This window comes from Argiope bruennichi, chromosome 5 (assembly GCF_947563725.1).
Source record: "Argiope bruennichi chromosome 5, qqArgBrue1.1, whole genome shotgun sequence".
NCBI lineage: Eukaryota > Metazoa > Arthropoda > Arachnida > Araneae > Araneidae > Argiope > Argiope bruennichi.
The window spans coordinates 25,304,961-25,325,329 of NC_079155.1; the positions used below are offsets into that span (position 1 = coordinate 25,304,961).

The following is a 20,369-nucleotide window of genomic DNA, read 5'->3' on the forward strand; positions in this document are numbered from 1 at the left end:
TCTCAATATTACACTAAGACATTGGAAGATAACCTGCTATCCTCTGCCGAGCTTCTTAGTGATTCTCAGTAGGAATTTCAGAAAGGCAAAGCTTCGATTAACTGTGCAAATAGCACAAAATTCTGATTTAACTCGCGGCATATAAAAGTTCTCGGCTGGCCAGCATGTGAGCCAACTTAAATCAATGAAGAATCTTCGTGCCGTTTGTGGCAAAATTTACAGAAATGGTAGATAATACTGTAATGGTAGATAACATCACACATGAAAGTTCGTTTTTTGTAAACTAATCAACAAGAATGGATGAAGAGCCAGGTTTAAAACCCTTTTTTACTATAGTTTCCTTTTTATCTGCAGCTTTGGAGATGTTATTTTTGTTTTTAAATCGTTTAATAACTAAGAATGTTTAAGGTCAACTTTTATTATAATATTGTATGTACTTATGCAGTACATTATACTGAAACCGTAGTAGGGAAATAGATTAAATGTTTCGAAATCTATATGAATTGGTGGATTGTTAAAATTTTTGTGTCGCAGTGTACGTTTATCAAATAGGAAATAAAATCAATTTAATCAAAAGCTAGGTTTTATACCATTATTTGGCCGGAATTAATACATGGATCAAGCATTACTCTTTCTATTTTCAAAAAAATTAAAAATTAGATTACATATTCCAAATTCTGATATAAAGACGCAAGAATGAACATGTACACCTTTACATCAGAATGTGGCTAGCTGAAATAATACGTAGCATCCTTTACCGCAGAGTAGAGACCAATTTCATTGATTGGTGGTTGAATAGTTTTGATAGACATCATTTGACAAAACATATCGCAGCATTATGGTATTTTTCTTAATTCAATTTTATATGGTGTTGTGTCAATGAAGTATGAATTTACTTAATGAAATCTATGCAAATGAAGTAAATATCAACGTAAATCGTTGCTCGTAAGGAAAGATAAACAAAGATTTGCAAAAAAGTAATTCATTCTTTGTGCACAATATATTTATGTTAGCATAGATGAAATCATGTAGATATAAATCAATAACCTAACTGAACCAATGAGAAAGCACTCAGTCAAATGACTTGAATTAAGATAATCCTTGGCTACCTAAGGTATGATTTAATACGATGCAGTGATATTTATGAAATATTGAAATTGTTGACAAACTCAATTTAAAAGTATTTTTTTATTATATTTTATTCTTTTAACTAATACTTATCAGTCTAATACTTTAAACACATGCTTTGTGCATTCAGTATCTAAAATGAGTGTTGATTCGAAAAGAATATGAGTAATGAAAACTATTGCTACTTTTTCCAATTATAAATAAATGGAAATTTGTAATGATGCTAATATATAAAGTTTTCGGAATTGATTCACCATTTTAAATATAACATGAGTTTGCCATGAAGATATTGTATTTCGATTATCTAAATTTCAATTTAATAAATGCCATTCGTTTACTTAAAGCGACTGGAAGAAAAAAAGAGACTTGACTACTCTTAATGCGAAGCTTTTATTTACAAACAGATTTCTATTGACTTTATTGCTTATTAATCTTCTCATATTCTAAATTAACGCATTCGTAAGCAAATATAAATCGAAATATTTAAATTGCACTTTAAAAACACTAAATATAAGAGAGGTTATTGTAAAAACTGATGAAAAAAGTTGTAACTTGTAACGTAAGACCAGTTGTAATCAGTTCTCAATGTAACGGCTCTCGTAGACAGAGTCAGTTCTGTACACGTACACAGGGTTAATACTCAGATCTCGGTTTTCTTTCATTTAATTGCAGGTTGAATTTTATAGATGAACATCCAAATAGTACTTTCAACATTACATTTACTTTCAACTTTGAAGATAGCACAATCTGCCAAGCATAATCCTTTAACATGTCGACTGACATGTCACTCACATTCGTGTGACAGCAAAAGATCTCAAAATAGAATTTGATGTGAGTAGAACAAGTCTATGCTTCGTTTATATTTTTTTGTTTTAACACGTTGCTCTCCAAGTGAATCACCTGCGATTCACACATACTATTTAATTAGACATTTTCTTCTGTATACAATTAAGAGAGCAAATATGTAAGCATCTTATTAGATTGAAGTCTGAATCACAGGTATGTATAATGGCAGTTAACGTAAAGTTAGTCACAATATCTAATACATAGACATTTTAATACCCTCATCAATTTTTTTTTCAAGCGGAAGTTAGCAAATTTTGATAATTGAATTTTGCAATTTCAACTGCAATCTTATAAAACGAGAACTGAATATCTTCTCAAGAGAAACTTAGCTTTTTTTTCTTAACGTCCAAGATGGGGGCCATTTCGGTTGGTGACAAAGATTTTGGGAGCATGAGGGCGAAACCGTATAGTAATTTTTGTCGTTTTAATCATTGATTGCGACAAACGGAAGTTTAATACAATCATTAATCGAATTCTTAACAACATATACTTGATGCAGAAATATCCCGTCGAAATTGAAATTTCTACCTATAAGAAAAATTAAGACCCTAAAATCGAACCTAAAGACAAAACATAAAAACGTGAGCCTTGAAACCAACAAAAAAAATTGTACAATCTCGCATCTGTAATGCTGAGGCCGTTCACAAAAAGGGATTCAAATAATAAAATCCCATCATACGCTCTGTCTAACACAGCAGCTTCAAATTTGAATTGCAAGTATAAATACCTTAGGACTGTCTAACAGTTGTCAACAACATCCTCCGTCACAAATTCGTTTTCTATCATTACAGCTGAGTATCATATGATTCTAATTCTTCACTGCAGGCAATAAACGATGTAATAACATGCGAGCTCACCAATGCAATCTATTTCAATTCATAAATAAAACGAACTCTTCCAAGAATATCTTCTCATCTTCGACAATTTGAAAATTGAGAATCTTCTTTTACTTCACCTAACAGCAGTACAAAAGAGACAAGAAAAGACTCTTGAATCTGATTTGTTTACATTTTTGCGCAGATGATTCAAAATGGATATAAGGAATTTTCTAAATTTTAGAAAATGCAATAAAAACTCATGAATCATCAAATTCAGAATTTCAAGTTAATTACTTTATGCCCTTATCTGGGTGCAACAAGTAAAACTAATATGCTTATGAGAAAACAGCCAATCCTATGTTTATGTTTTCCAATTTTTTTCTTACTTGAAACATAAAAAAAAATATTCAAAGCTGCTTTGTATTCTCAGCCATATAAAAACTGGTGATGTAAGGAACGAGAAGCGGCAGGCTTGTGAAAATGTCATGGAGGTAAAGCCCTAGTTCGTTTAAGTCAATTCCTAAAATCAATTCTGATAAAGATGAAAAAATAAAACCATATTCCGGATGCCCTTAACATCTGCTAAAACCACTGATGATGAAAAGGGACGAAAAACCACATTATGCCCCAAGGGTCACTTACAATCGGTAAGCCATTAATAAACAGATAATCTTAATTGCGTCAAAGGATATTTAGAGAATACAAAGCTGCATACACTAACCAAGAAAACAATCCTTATGCAACTAAACAATCAAAACGAATTCTTTATCTTAGCCTTGAAAAAAAGAACTGGAAGAAATGAAAATTGTACGCCACATTCATGACATTGGCCATTTTCAATCTCATTTAGATCTATGAGCTGCAGCAGTAATGAAATTTTGTTCAATACTTATTATGGATAGAATGGTTTGCTCACTAACAATATCCTATTATTCACAACTCTAGTTATCACTATTCAAATAAACACTGATCTCCATTAAAGACCTCAAATCGTGCTTTTTATCCAAGGGAATAAGCATCAACAAGATTCCCATTATTGGCAATACCTTGGCTTAGCTAACGCGTTATACAATAGCAGAAGTAAAGTTTAACATACTGACTGGTCATAAGACTCGCCTGTGGTTCACATCTACGAATTGTACAGAATCATCTATCTTAATTAGATGATCTCTTTTCTACTATAGGTAAAGAAAGAGTCATCTAATTCAATAGATGATCCAAATACCAAGTGTTAGTAGTGGCAAAGAACTTATTAAATGTCTTGCTTGCTAGAAACACCTTACTTTCACATGGGTTCGTCATGAAAGTCGTTTTTCATTTGCTTTAAATGGGAATTTTGCTTAATAAATTAGAAGTACTAATTAGGATCTTATGTCTGTAAATATCGTATATAAATGTTCTTTCGCTTAAATGCATTTATCCTGTTTATACTACTCATAGTTTTTAATATGTATCAACTTTTACTACTGCATGTTTCCCTTCGTCGTGCGTCCAACAAATCCAAAGAAGAAGGGAGACAGGGAGGAAGCTATTATCCTACGAAGTTAGAAAAGTCTTTTTCGACTTACGAAATGTAGAAGATAGTGGTGTGAAAGAGCAAAGAAAAGAAAAAAACACAACTTTTTCGGAAAAGCCTGGGAACCATACTTATTTTCCAAGATGAGCATTAATGAGTTTTAGACAAAAAGCCAACATCTGACGTGGCAAATCGCAAATGGAGTTTATCACTGCATTGATATCTGTTGCCTCAATCAAATGGGTCGTTTGCCCCACTGCCTCATATCCTGCCTCAACTGTCTTTTAAAAAACACAACTCTTATCAGTCAAGCATCTTTAAAAGGTTAAAAGGTTATTATATAAAACCACTGCCTATTTTATCAATAGATGAAATTAGGAATTGTCTAAAGGGACCACAAGAAATCAGCGCATGCTTATTAAATCTGTGATCGAAATGAATTGTTTATCGAATGTCTGCCTTTCATAATAGTACTGAAATGCAATAATGTTTTAAACTACAGTTGTAAATGTATTTTTATATATATTAATAATAATTTGCTTAATAGACCAATTAATACAATAATGCTTAAAATACAAGTTAAAAAATATTACTAAATTTTTTCTTTCTATGCAAATAAAATAATATATCGTGCTTTAAAAAAATTAATACATTTTTTTTTCACTAATATCCCTCGCATAATCATCCTTAAGAAAAAAAAATCAATATATTTTTTAATGAAAATTTCGTTGAAACTTAGTTACGTTGTACTAGATCAGAGACGGCAAATCTTTATGGATCAACGTGCCATTTTTTCTTTAAAACAATGTTTCATGAGGTATAGACGTGCCGTCAAATAATTTTGACTTGCGATAATAGGGAAAATAATCAAACTAAATACTAACAACTCAAAACTCCTTTTTTCACTACGAAAAAAATACATTTTGCACTGTATAGTAGTAAAGGTTTTAGTTATAGGTGTCATTCAAATTAAAGTAACATTAGTGTGACTTCTTTTATTGCAGATTAGATGACAACTTATAATTTATATTAGGATTGCAAGTTGTTACTTTTGGCAGAATGCATGCTGAATTGGAGTCCTCTGCCAAACGGTTTCTAAGAGAGTCTTTAATGTTATTCATCTCTGAAAATAATGACTCGCAGGCATAGGTAGATGAAAATATGGTTAAAATAGCATGAGCCAGCTTTTCCAAACAGTTAAATGTGCCTGGAATCAAATTCCATGTTTCCAAAATTTCGTTCCTGGCATTTTTATTTATATTGCTTGTTAATCTTTCTGTTTCAATCAATTCTACCTTTTTCCTTGTTTCAGTAAATTTTTGAATCCATATTGAACTAGACTGGAAATTAATCAGTTGTATTTCAAACTCTGCAGTTTGCAACTAATGGAATTGGGACAAGTTCAGTTTATCAAATGAAATCGCATCAGGGTACATAATAAACTTTTTTTTAAGAGCGTTTCCGATCATTCTTTGAACTGAGAAAATCTGGCTGAAATTCCTTGATTGACAAATTAATTAGGGAAATAAATTCTTCAATAACTTTTCTTCGTATGGTTTCTCATGCACATCTAAATCTTTGATATATATTCCATCGTGACGATAATTGTTTTATTTGTGCCTAGAAGCTTTATGTTTAATTCACTGAAATATTGGCATATGTCTGTAAAAACATCAATTTTGAGAGCCACATAACATCCAACAACTGTGGATATTGTTCAATTCCCCCCACATTTTGCAAAAACACTCTGATTTCTTCCAAGCAGTCAACAAATCTTTGAAGTACGTTTCCGCGGCTCAACGAGCGAACATTTAATACATTAGTAAGCCATTATACACCGAGTTGACTTCATCCAGCAAAGCCTCAAACTTTCGCTTATTTAAAGCCTGCGACGATATGAGGTTGACTATTTTTGTGACTTACGCCATTACATTATCAAGAGATGTTAAACCACTCTTAGAACACAAGGCTTGTTGGTGAATAATGCAATGGAGTTCAAGAATCGAATGTCCTACGTCTGTTTGAAATAAATTAATGAAACCTTTTTTTCTGTTTTTTTTCCCATCAGATTTGGAGCACCATCAATTACTGAAACAATTCTTTTCAAATCAATTTCTTTCTCAGCAAGCGAATTTTTAACAGCTGCAAAAATATCAGGGCCCTTTTTATATAAATGGGAACACTCGCGTTTGTTCATAATACTTAGTAGTGAACTTTGTTATTTTGAACTAAAATGCAAACCGTTTTGATCGGTGGCATGCCCAAAATATTGTGTCGCCATCCCTGTACTAGATCATGCATGTGAGTATGTAAAAACATATTAATAAAAGGCGCGTAATTTCTCTCTCTCTCTCTCTTTAAATCTTTCGCCGGCATGGTTTTTGTAACAGAACGCGTCACGTTTTTGTCATATTTAATAACACAGCTGGCATTTCATTTTTTAAAAAATCCACCATAAGCTTTTGGATTGCAATATGAAGAATAATGTCTGTTGGAAGCGTTATAATAAAATATGGAATGTATTAAAAATTAATTCAATCATCTTGCCAGAATAGGAAGGATAAAATAGAAAAAAAATATGTTCAAATACCACCCAAACATTATTTATAAAAAAAATGCTCAATATATAACAATCTTACATTTATTTTCTTCAATATTGCCCTAATTTCTTTCAAAATAATCCTCTTAAATTGGTAGCTCTACACTGATCTCAATGGTATTGCCATTATCAAAAAAGTTACTAGAATCCCCCCCCCCCTGAATTGTATTGAACTCTGCATAAATCTGCTCATCTCTGTTGACAAAAATCTGGTCCCTTTCAGAAAAATTTTAAGTTTGGTGAAAATCCGGATATCACACTGAATCATATTACAAAAATACGGTATCAGATGAAGCACAGGTATGTTTTGTATCGCCAAGAAAATCATGTGAAGAATATGTCGATAAGTTTTCTTCATAGAGCTGCCGATTGCCCGCTGTCTAAAGTTCTGGTCGTTGGTATCATGAAGGTGATGCAGAACCTTTTGTTAAAACTTCTTGATGATTGCTGTTTCCTTATGATTCATACTCATGATGAACCACGCCATAGGAGTCAAAGAAGAAATCAGTAACACTTTGACATTTCTGAGAATCTGTCGGGAATCTGATCTTCTTTTGGTTTCCGAACGTTAGATATTTCCCTCCTGATGATATTAATTTGGCTTTTGAGTAGTGCCATAAACTCAGGACTCATCACCAGAGCTCATAGTATTGAGGAAGATAGAATTACTATTAAAAGTCTCCAACAAGTTCCATGCTATTAAAAAAAAAGTTGCTTCTGCTATTTAGCAGATCTGGTAAAAACTTATACGAGATTTTTCTGAAGACCAAATCCTCTATGAAAATGAAATGAATGATTATAGTACTAATGTACACCTCGCTTGAAAGTTCTATGACCATGATTCAACAATTCTGCATTAAGAAGATCCTCATTTGATCAATGACATTCATTTGACATAAATGGATGCTGAGTGTCTATCACGAAGTCATTTTTGAAGCAAATGTACTTACCTTCATATACGTGTTACCAACTACTTCATTCTCGAATGCCGTCAAAACTAGCGAATCATTTATATTTGTAATCACCAGTCTTACTACAAAATTTAACGCCAAAGCGTTGATCAAGTATTTTTTTTTTCTAAAATTAATATTAGATGGCACTCATTTAACTTCCTAAATTATCAGCGATCTGCAGGCGACAACAGCCACAGATACACAGAATTCAAGCATACGCATTGGGATTACCTTCCCACTTGCAACAAACCACGCCTTCCTAGGATCAATTGTTTATAAACAAACAAAAAATGATGATGGGATTCTGTTCTTGAACAAACTTCGCAAAATTAAAATAATTTTAAAGGATGAAGTTAGAGATTTAGAACTCACACACAGTCTCAAATAAAATATCAACTATTAAGAATCTTGAAGGTTTTTAATCTATAAAATGCAGCAAGAACTTCGATATCGAGGATGTCAAACTGAAATTACAAATTGGGTTCAAGGAGCACTACTCTAATTCTCTTTCAATGCTACGATGAGCTACTGCTATTGCATGCTTACCTGATTCAGAGTTGTTGGCTTCTTGGCGAACAGATTTGGTGAGCATATGATGTTGAAGTTTGTTGGACTGTTGCAGTGAGATCTGCTGAGGTAGTCGTGGTTGATGTATATGAGGATGATGGTGATGATTACCTGTAAAGAGAATTTGAATTAAAGTAATGAATTAAATGAAAAGAAAAGGAAAATTCTGACAAATTTTTCTTTTATATTAAATTTTATTAAAAGAAAAAAAACTGCATTTCTATAGGAATCACAATTTAATAAACAGAAAAAAAACATATCAGCTTCTTAAAAAAAATCATGATATAAAATACTTATTCTAAGATATTCCAAAATTCTATCATGCTGTTAGAACAAAGACGAATCATGTTACTATAACTTAACCTAAATATTTTCATATATTATCTTTCCAGATATTTCGAAAAAGAAATTTATGAACAGCTTTAATCCTTATCATTCTCTTTTTCGAAAAACATTACAAACATTTTTTTTTTCAGGTCAGGGGAAAATACAATTTATTTAAACAATTATTAAAAACTGAATTTTTATCAATCCGCACGTCTATTATATACCAGTTTATTAAATCACAATAGCATAAACCTTTTTAATTGCTCTTGAAAAAATAATTGAACTTCTAATTTTTAAAATCTACTCTTGCAAAATTTAATTTTGTATTTCGAAATACCTTGCAACTCTTAAGCCAGATCTATTCGGGAGTTTATTATACTTCATATTCTTTTGTATAATTTAAAATGCAGGATATTTAAAATAAAAAGATGCATCTTTTTATTCTCAGGGTTTATTTTTTCTTATAACTTGGCTAAATAATACTTTCATTCATAGATATTTTAATATTTCTGTTTTAATAATGTTGAGACAGGTGTTTCTACCTTTTTAGTACCTACGTTTGCTTCGTATTTACGATCTTGTGAATTGCATATCCCACCATTCTTCTAAATCACATACACTATTTTCTATGAATTTCAAATCCATGCATATTTAATGACAACGCCCTGCTGTGCCTAACTATTATTATCATTATTATTTTGCAAAAGATTTCAATTTATAATACCCTAAACGCTGTTGAGTAGAAAGTAATATTCTGCACCCAGTTAAAATATACATTAAATATTTAGAAACAAGATATGCCTAGACATGCTTTATTCTGTTCACAATATATCAAATATGATTGTCAGAGAGTAACAAACGAAGTGGCAAAAGAAAATATATCATAATAAACAAAATGCTTAAGAAATTAAAAAAAATCATTATTTGTAGTGCATTTTAGAGGTAAATTTCTAATAGCTTTAAATGCTACGTTTCCTTGAAGTGGTATATTTTCTCCATCCATAATGTTTATGAACACTCAAATTAAAACTAATTATTAAAATCCGTTGGAAACAAACAGTAATCCACTAACACACACACACACACACACACACACAAAAAAAAAATAAAAAATAAAAAAATAAAAAATCAAATACAAAAATAAAAATAATACTGAAAGAAAATATATTCAATAGTCTCTCCAAATGAAGTAAGAGAATTACGAATAAGGAGACCTCAGCTCACTATCCTTTGCTACAATCTAGCATTTAAAAAAATGTAAAGTTTCCATCCCATATGTAATTCTTCATCTCTTGACTTTGTCTCCATCATGCAATTCCCTCTCTCAGTATCTTTTATTCTTTATAATAGTATTTTCTCTATTCATAGTGTTTACAAGCGTTCAAATTAAAAATTAATTATAAAGATTGCACTAAAATAAATATTAATCTACTAACCAAAAAAATGCATTGCCAAATATAAAATTTAAAAAAATTTCTGGAAGAAAATAATAGCAATCACATTCAGCAATCTCGTGAAGTGAGAATATAATGAATCAGCATAATCCAAAATAATAAAAATGTAGATCTTCGCTGATTAATCTTTATTACAAGCCAGCAAAAAAAAAAAAAAAAAAAAAAAGTAAATAAAACGTGAAGTTTACGATCTCGTATCTACTTCTTATTCCCCTTTAGTTTTATTCGCAAACATTGCAAAAAAAAAAAAAAAAAAAAAAAGTTAAAAAAATTGGGATTGCATGTCAGCGAGGATATTTAAAACTTCACCTAGTGTTACAAATGCGTTGGATAATTATATATATACTGATTGTTTATATTTAATTGTTTAACATAAAGGCATAATTAACATGCCATAAGTAATAATTTTAATATTGGTACAGTAAAAATAAATATATATTTTAAGTCAGGTGAATTTATTGCGCAAATTTATATTGTACATATATATATATAACAACAAAAGGATGGTGGTGAGCCAGCTGTGCACTACACATATTTGCAAATCGTGGGATCGAACGGAACACAGATACTGTCATATTCTTTTCAAAAATATCCCGCGATACTTTGATTTCATGCGAGTAGCTGCCGAAACCCGACTCCAAATAACTAGTGGGCGTGGTCTCCCCAAAACGCTCTCGCATACTCTCTAATAAATGTGTTATCCAAGCACACTCCAAAAAAACTGTGAACCTTGGTAAGGCAGAAGATGGCATTGTTGTACAATAGTAACGAAATAACTTTTGGCGCGAATTAGCATTATTACTGAAACTATCGTGAGATCCTTGGCAATTAATTTCTGGCATGGTGTTAATAGTATCCATGAATCGAGCTTTAGACACGTTTTTCCCACACGACTGAAACCAAAAATTAACATAGAATTACAACTGTAGTCATTAAATCCCATACGAAATTTGATATATTTAAGTCATTGTGGGTTTTTTTTTTTTTTTTTTTTTTTTTTCCTTTTAATATCATGTTTACATGCTTCTGAAAATACGGATCGACAGATGGTCAACCGCTTACAGAATATGTCTCAACAGATTGGTGTCTATTCTGTAGATGCTAAATTAGTGTACCAAATTTTATCCATCTAGATTTTTTGTCTTGTAGTTATCGAGTTAGCTTATATTCGAACAGACAGACATACAGACTCCCTCTGAATGGATTTTGCAAAAGTTTTTATAGGAATCTTATACCAAATTTCATCCGTCTTAATACCAAATTATTATATACCAAATTTCATCCGTCTTAATACCAAATTATTATATACCAAATTTCATACGTCTAGTTCAAAACATTTTTGAATTATTTTTTATCGCATAGAGACATTTTTCCAAAAAGTATTTTTCTTTCTCAGAGAATTTTTCTTTATTAAATGTATGTAAATGTAATGTATTAAATGTATTTTTCTTTCTTTCTGTATCTTTCTTTCTTCTAAAACGTAGAAATTCGTCAAAATCTCGAGTTCGATTTTTCTTTCTTTTTTTGACGATTACATTATTTTCTTTATACTTCATATATGTGAAAATGAAAAGTAGCAAATGAATAATAATAATCTTAATTTATGCAAAAGGGAAAATTATACAACGTCATGAATTATAACAGATATATGATATATCTTTCTAGACGTGGTATCTTTTTAACCATGCACTACTCCCAGTCATGTACATTTTACTCCCTCTCTTAACTTTTCCTTAATATTCATCAAAGAACAGCCAAAATAGCTGGTTAAGAATCACCATAACTTTTGAAATAGTAACCTTATGCAAACAACAGATATTAAATTGAAAAAGTATCGTGGCATTGACAGAATGTCTTCAACTATTCAACAATTCAAAATCATTGAAAATCTAAAACTTTTTGCTAACTAAATTGAACTTTTGCCAATTTTTTTAAATTCACAGAAGTTTAACTTTACTTTCCTAAACGAATATTTCAGTGGGAAGCAGAGAAAAAAAAACCTAAAATGAAAACTTACTAAAACAAAAGCTATAAGCGTAAAATTCTTAAATATTTAAACAATATATTAGAAATCTGCAATAATTCCTTAACAAATAAAGATAATAGAACGTCTTGCAAAAATGGTTCACAACTCCCCTACAATTTCGATCACTATGTGCATGTGGGGAAAGAGGGAGGGTAGATTTTTTTCAGAGGGAGAAGATATAGTTTCAGTTCTGATCAACAGAGGGAGCTCGGCAGAGAAGTGTTCTTTCGTTTTCCTTTCCTTCATAAAAAGGTGTATTTATATAAGAAAACTTGGTGTATAAATATTCTTAAAAAACAAAATCACAATTTTATTTAAAACAATTTTGCATTTTTTTAAATGAATGATAAAGCAATTCTTTAAGCTATATGCCGCTCATATTACCATCGCTTATGTAGTTTTTCTTGAAAAAAAAAATCCAGATTAATAATTATGAACGTCTAAGATTAAAAATAAATCATTTTTGGAATTAGTTCCTTTTTAATGAAATATGGGTACAACGGAATGAAAAGCGGAAAAACGAAGTTAAATTGTAGATTATTCCAAATATATTACATTCTCAATATTCGAAAAAAAAAAAAAAAACACCGTTATTTTAAACAGAAAGATTAAAATAGATTTACAAATTTGCAAGAAAAACAAATTATGCTTTTACCCTGCATTTTAAATAATCTATAATTCAAACTGAAACATTCCTTTCAGTTAAAAGAAATAAATAAAATTGAGTTCCTTGCAAAATAGCAAAAGCAACGGTATTTTACTGTTTGATTATCAAAACAAATAGACATTTTAATACTCGCGTTGTGTGTTAAAGAGCAGTGAAATATCTCACGAGCATTTTTTTTTCCCCATACCGTTTAATAACAAGAATTTTTTCTCCCCGAAGAAACAGCGATAATCTTTCCTTTTTTTTTTTTTTTTTTTTTTTGTGTGTGTGTGTGTGTGTGAAGAGGAGAATAAATACACAAAATAATCATGTATTATTTACGTTCAATTGATTCTCAAAATTTTGATAGAAGTCTAGTGCGGAGTGCAAAAAGTGGTTTATATACGACTAATAATGCAATTAATAACAATTCAGGGGTGTTTGTGGGACCCCAAAAAATCCCCGGAAACTTTTACGGACTTACTACCGACATTTTGGAGTTTCGAGAAGGGGGGGGGGGGGAGAAATGAAAAATTACGATTATGAAGTATTGAATGACCTAATTATAAAAGTTCAATGAATTACTTTTTTTGCAAAATTAAGACCTTTGAACCCAGGTCACGTGATCGCACATCTGGTCGAACGAAGTCTCTCCCTTTTTTTTTTCTGCCGCGCCTACTTGCCGAAAAGAATCCAGAAGAGAATGTCCGAGAACAGGGGGAATGAGTCATAACTCGTAATAAGGAAAGAACAAAAAAGAAGTTTTTTCCCCCTTTTCACGCATTATCACTGCCTTTGGAGAAAGAAAGGAAAAGTTTTCACCACACACACTGACCTTGCGTTTTCTGCTTTCAAAGCAAACAAAATTACCCAGATCAAAATAAATAATTCATTATTATTCCTATTTCCTTTTGAACGACGATCCCCGGAATTTCCGGGTATCGAAGTTCAAAATCCCCGGAATTCCGGGGTTTCCCCGGAGCACAAACACCCCTGCAATTGCATAATGCAAATTCCTCTATAATTTCTACTTATGAAATTCTTGTTATTTCTGTTATGATCCTTGTTGAATATGTAAATGCACAGGAGGAAAATTAAAGATAGAAAAATCTACTATGATGGAATGATGATGATCTAAAATGTTATATGAATGTTGTTTAAATTTCCTCTTTGTGTTTTTTAATATATCCCCGCTTTTATTTATTTATTTCCATCTCTCAATCCATTCTTTATATATCTTTCTAAAATATATCTAGAAATTTTCTCTTGCTTCGAAGGTAACAGACACGAATTGATGAAAAATTGAACGTTTTTGAATGAAATAGAAGAGTAGGGTTTCTAGAGAGAAGATTTTATTCTATAGCCGATTGGAATTCGTTGGTTGAGCAAATACGATCCATCATTGATTCTGAAGTCATAATGCAGAGAGCTAAGAATCATATCTGCAATGTCTTGTGGCATGTTTATCACTAACTCCAAGGCAGTATAAAGCAGTATTCATGAAAGTGCTGACCAAAGTAACGAATGGGATGTTATTGTATTTCACTGATGAGAGCCATGTCTTTTTCGAAACAAGGAATGTTCAGATGAAAAGGCTTTGGCCTTGCACTTCCTGCCATAAATACAGCAGGCACCTTCAAACATTATGATTTAGGATAGAATTTCGTATAACATCTCAACCAGTCATTAACTTTAAGATTTTGAAAGCAGAATTATGTCGAAATTGGTATCCCAATTCATTTTAATGCCCCGAACAGAACTGTTAGATATATCAGTTCCAGCATCTAATGCTAATTGCAATAAGTCACATAAAATCCCAATAAAGTCATCAATATTCATTTGACTGACAAAATCATCTAACGTATCATAATTTAATCATATGTGGGTATTACTAGAAGCGTTGTTCCTTCTCTTACGCATCCTTACATAGGCTACTGCTTATCTTATTCAGCAAGCATAGAAAACATAGATAGCTAATTTGAAAAATGATCCAACGCATGTATGTATTTGTAACTACTTTCATCACAGATTATTGAGAAGCAGTTCTACAATCTTTACATGCCGCTATTCATATATTCTTTTATTTAAATTATAATCAGATTTACACTTCATTTTAATAAATGTGCTGCATTACTTTCATCGACTCGATGTCATTCCAATCTGCTATTGAGATAGCACTTTTCGACTGTACATTTTAAAAATATAATTAGAAAATTATTTTTAAATATATAGGCTTCGAAAAAATTTGATGAAAAGTATTTGATTCTAAATAATAATTTAAATACATTCAGAAATTAAATGAATTAATAATATTACAGGGAGCCTTTTGGGTAATCTATATATGAGTGTGTAAAATGAAACAAATCTAGTACCAGAAAAAGAAGAGCAAAATAGTAAATAGTAATAGTAATTGTTCTGAATGAAAAATAATAAAATACATCTGGCCTGAATGGAAATAATTTTAATCATATAAATTTTATAATTATACCATAACAGTTATAAATATATAGCAAAAAAAAAAAACATTCGCTTTTTAAATTTCAATGAAATATTCCAACACATACGAATTTTTCTGACAAATTGGAATTATTTGAAAATTCGGATAAATTATTTGTGATTTTTTTAGAGCTATTTGAGAAATATTTCAAAAAGAATACATTTCAGCCAGAGAAACAAAATAACTTTTTTTTTGCAAGTTTCTAAATTAGAGAAATGTCAACCACAGTAGTAAAACTCTTTTATCAACATCTATTTTTGCTTGTGCAACAAACTTGACATTGAAATAAAGTCGAATGTATTGCAGCGTAGTCTTGCAAGTGAGATTATGTAATATCAAACAATGAGGAAAGATTCATAATTGTTTAACAGCCATGAAAAATACTATTAAATAATTCATTCAAGGAAATATCAGTTTAAAACATTTAAAAATGTAAAGAAATTTCCACAAATTGAATTTCTTTCTTAATAAAAAAAAATGTGGAAAAAATAGTTTTCTCATACTTATTTTTTATTACATAAATATATATATTTCTTTCTTGAGAATAAACTATTTTAAATATTAAGAATTTGGCGGCAAAGAATGCAGTAACTACTATTAGTTTTTGATGCGAATAAATAGTTCGCTCCTATCTTTATTGCATTTTATTCGTTCTTTTTTTTTTTTTTTTTTGAAAATATTGATTTATTTGTTTATTTATAACTGAAAGCAAACGCCATCTAACTACCTTTTCTTTTCAATAACACATTTTTTGCAACAAAAATAAAGTGGAATATAAATTAGAAATTTATAATAAACAAGGAAGAAGGCCGAAATGTCGAAGTCCCGTCACAGAAGAGAAAGTTAATGACAAGAAGACTTCACAAAAGAAGAAGGTAAGAAAAAGAGAAAAAGCGAAGACAAAAGCCCCAATCGAACAATTCAATAGTTAAGAGAGAACAACCGCTCGGGATTAAATAAAATATCTTTCAGAGGCGACCGAAATGAAAAGAAGAGTCACAATTCCAAAATCCGATGTCGCCTTCGACGCTTACCAATTTCCCCGGGCCCTTACTTACACATCCATCTATTTGGCGGGCCCTGGAGGAGGGGGGAAGGGAGAATGGGAAGAAAAATAAAATCAATTTTACGCAAAGCAGAGCCCGTTTTCCATTTCAGCATAGCTACATACTCAGTGGGGGAGGGAAGAAAAAAAAAAGAGAGAAAGAAAAAAAAAAAGAAAGGAAAAAAAAAAAAGATTAGGGGAAAATATATAGGAGAGAAAGAATGGGAAGAAGAATTTTGTAGCGTCCAAATCAGACTGGGCAGACGATCTTTCAGCTCTCTCTGTCGGTCCACCCCCAAGCGACGGACAGACGGACCAAAGCGACAGAATGATGGGCGAGGTGACTGTAGAGCCAAAAAAAAGGGGGAGGGGGAGGGTAAAGGAATGAAAGAAAAAGCGAGAACCGAATTTCCATTTCTTACTTTTCAAACCACAAGACCTGACTTCCTCCTTCCGGGCTTTCGGCGTGGACGGTCCAGTTTACATGTAAATTCCGATAAAATTTCAGCATACCACAGAGGAACAGAACTTTTCACCCTCCTTCCACTCTGTATTTCATGCTTCCTTTTTTTTTTTTCACACCCTCCCTCCGACCGAAAGTAAGGAACTGCTGCAGAGTTTGATCATGGAACGCCCCCCCCCCCTCTTCTTGCCTGCCTTTCCCAATCCATGCAACTTGCATGAGATGCGGCCTTGGGGCCCTTTTCTGCATTTAATGAACGTTCGCCTTCTAACACCTATACGCACTTCTTAGCCAGAAGACAGTTTCCATCCAGGAGGGTCGGGGCAGGGGAGGAGGAATATTCAAGCAATTTTCATCAAAGAAGGGATTGCCGATATATATCCAAGGGAAGCGATGGCCCCCGTGGGAACACAACCATAATACTATCAGTTAGAAACATATTCCTATTTATCAGAAGAAGAAGAAAGCCAAACAAACGCTTAACACTTCTTTTGCAGGCTCTCGCGTCCAAAAAAAAAAGTTCCTGGAATTCTTCTTCCCACGTAAAATCTTCCAAAAGCCCAGGGAAATAATTCTGATTATTTTTTTAGTATTACTTTTTATTTATTTTTTTAGAAAAAGTGTGTTTCTCCGCACTTCATGCCCTCAGAAAGAGTAAGTCATGATCCGAAATCACGCATAGGGGAAGAAATGGTCTGCTCTCTCACACGTCGTTTACGCCGAAGCCAAGATCTTGCTAAAAACAAACACTTCGGGAAAATGATGAAGGATAACACAGTTTCACTTTATGATTTTTTTGCTGTGATGTCTGGGATACAATTTGTTACTTGTGTTAGAATATTTCAAACGAAAATAATATAAAAATTTGAAAGGCAAAGATTTTTAAAGAAATACTACTAGTCAAAATTATTGTTACTATTAATAATTTGGATTATTATTGCATTAAATCTAACTACTCCATATTTAAAATAAATGATAAACAAAACTGGGGGTTCCCCCCCAAAAAAAATCTTTTTAATAGGAAATATTTTTCGAATATTACAGGAAAGCTTAAAACTCTGCCAATTTATACATCCAATATGTTCACAAATTAAGTTAAATCTTAAGTCAATTAGTCTCAAATTAAGTCAGGGCATCGTGTGTTAGATGCCCTTATGTTTAAATAGCACAAAAATTTAGAAAGTGAACTTTAGGAACAAAAGTTATCCTCGTCATTTGATCACAATTTTAAACGAGAAATTCATCACCAAATAAATTTTTTAGCTGGAGAGTGATATTAATTAATTTAAATTTAATTCTTATTTATGCTTACACTTTGAGTCCCCCCCAAAAAAAACATTTTTTTTTATATTAATGGCTTTTAATTATAAAAACTCTTCATCTAGAATATTCTTAATATATAAAGATGAATGCTTAGTTGTATATACGTATACCTGGTCTTTAAGATAAAAACAGAACCACTATCAACTTTACGTGGTCCACAAGTAAATTAAAAATAAATTTAAGTGTTTGACGTTTTTCGTATATATCCTCCGAAAATATTATCTCGCAAAAATTACTTTAACACAATCTCAAAACTTAAAATATTTAACTTTTTATTGACACAAACATCATTTTCATACAACTTTGTTTTAAATTTTAGTAATTTTTTAAAACTTTAATTTAATACACAATCTGTAATAAATTATTTTAGTGAAATGATGACATTCAAATTAATTTAATTGTTCTAAAAAAACTTTTCAATCATGTGCTTTGCCAATGTTAAAATTCTTCAGATTTTCAAAAAATGTGCTTTCTTTGTACATTAAATTGAATGTAACCTTTTCGCTAATGTTTTTATTTAATAGTATATATACTTTTTAATTTGTCACGCAGTCTCTTGCGGGAGAATAATTATACTAAATTCAGATTTTTTAATCTTATCAAATAACAAAGTGCAATTTCAAATATATTATTCTATATCAAATTAGCAGCTACGAAAGACAATATTCCTGGCAAGCAAAATGGTTGCCGAAGGTGGCTAATTTAACATATTAGCTAATAATGAGTAAACTAGTAGCAGTGTGAAACGTCTGAAGCTGATGGAAATAGGATCATACATAATATGAAACCAGTAATATTCAAATGCATATAAATAAAACCGTTCTTATCGTTTTAACTATTCACATTTTGGTATCTATTTCGTCGTGAGGCCAGACCCAGAGTTATACAAGCAAACCTCCCACTTCGATTTGCCAACGCACGCAATCCAAGCTATATTAAGCTTTCCCGATACTCTATCACGAAAAAAAAAATTCTATTAGGACCAGGAGACAGTAATTACTTACAGGTAAAAAACATGTCATCTCCGCCCCAAAGCCCATATTATAAGATGCAAATGATACGTATTTTCGACTACTTCCTGTAATTGTCAATAAGTTGAGCAAAAGAGGGGTGGGGACTGAATGAGTTAGAGTCGGGGACTATAAAATATTCAAAAAGTAGTCGTTTAGGGCAGCCCAAAAAAATGATATAACCTATTTTCCCAGCAGCCGAAGATATAATCATTAAGTCCAAATGACTTGGCATAGCTATTTTGTTTATGCATGCAATACAGTATTCGAAGATGCATATTTTAAGGGATGTCATTTTAGGTCCGGAAGTAAGGAATTCGATCCAAAAGGAGCCTTCCAGCAAATCATTCCTATGCGAGTAACGTACTTGGATACAGATGTTGTGGTTAGGGTTGTCGAAAAAAAGTGTCTTGTCACTAAGGCGGGCAAAAACAGACGTGAATGTATTCTGCTTGATATTCCCGTGAATTCTGAGTCAAGAGGTTGTCACAAGGTGGTTGACTTTTAATAATAAAAACTAAAATCGGCCCAAAAGTTTATTCATCACCGGGTCCCACTCAATTCAGAAAAAATATACATTCTAGTCAACAAAGCGAACTTTCATTTGTTAAGAAGAATTACTGGGTTTCAGGAGTGAAGTCCTGCATCAAAAAAATTTATTCAAGATAGATAAAATTTACCTGCACTTTTTCTTAAAATTTAGAGCAACCCTTGATATAAACTCAATTAAAATTAATTATTAACTAATCTCTTATTTACAAAGTTTAATAAACAATAGATTATTAACGATAATGAAATTTTAATTAATGCTACTTAAATAATTTATAGGAAATTTGATACTCTGTTTTAAAATCTAGAGGCTGATAACACAAAATAATTCATACTAACAAAATGAGTAACTCTTAAAATTCAGATTTTTCTATAATATATAATTTTATTCTCTAAAATACTTCAGTTTCTCCTTTGATATCAAAGAAATATGGGATCGGGGAAGTGACTGACATAAAATAATATTGTGAAAGTTATATTTTCAGAATAGACTTAATAACATCAAGGCAATGGATTAACAGATCTTTTTGCAAAACATTGCCCTAAGTTTATAATTACAAAAAGCATTTAAAAATTCCTTTCAAATATTGAAATATGTTCAT

At 31.3% G+C, this 20,369-nt stretch overlaps 1 protein-coding gene across 6 annotated transcripts in view; it reads right to left on the bottom strand.

The window, feature by feature from the left end:
* LOC129969690 (POU domain, class 2, transcription factor 3-like) overlaps positions 1–20,369 on the bottom strand; it is a 598,164-nt gene that overhangs the window by 422,023 nt on the left and 155,772 nt on the right. For all 6 annotated transcript variants that reach the window (XM_056084363.1, XM_056084362.1, XM_056084364.1 and 3 more), the window contains exon 2: positions 8,407–8,538. In XM_056084363.1, coding sequence (XP_055940338.1) covers positions 8,407–8,538 — 132 coding nt within the window. The remainder of the gene's footprint in view (positions 1–8,406; positions 8,539–20,369) is intronic.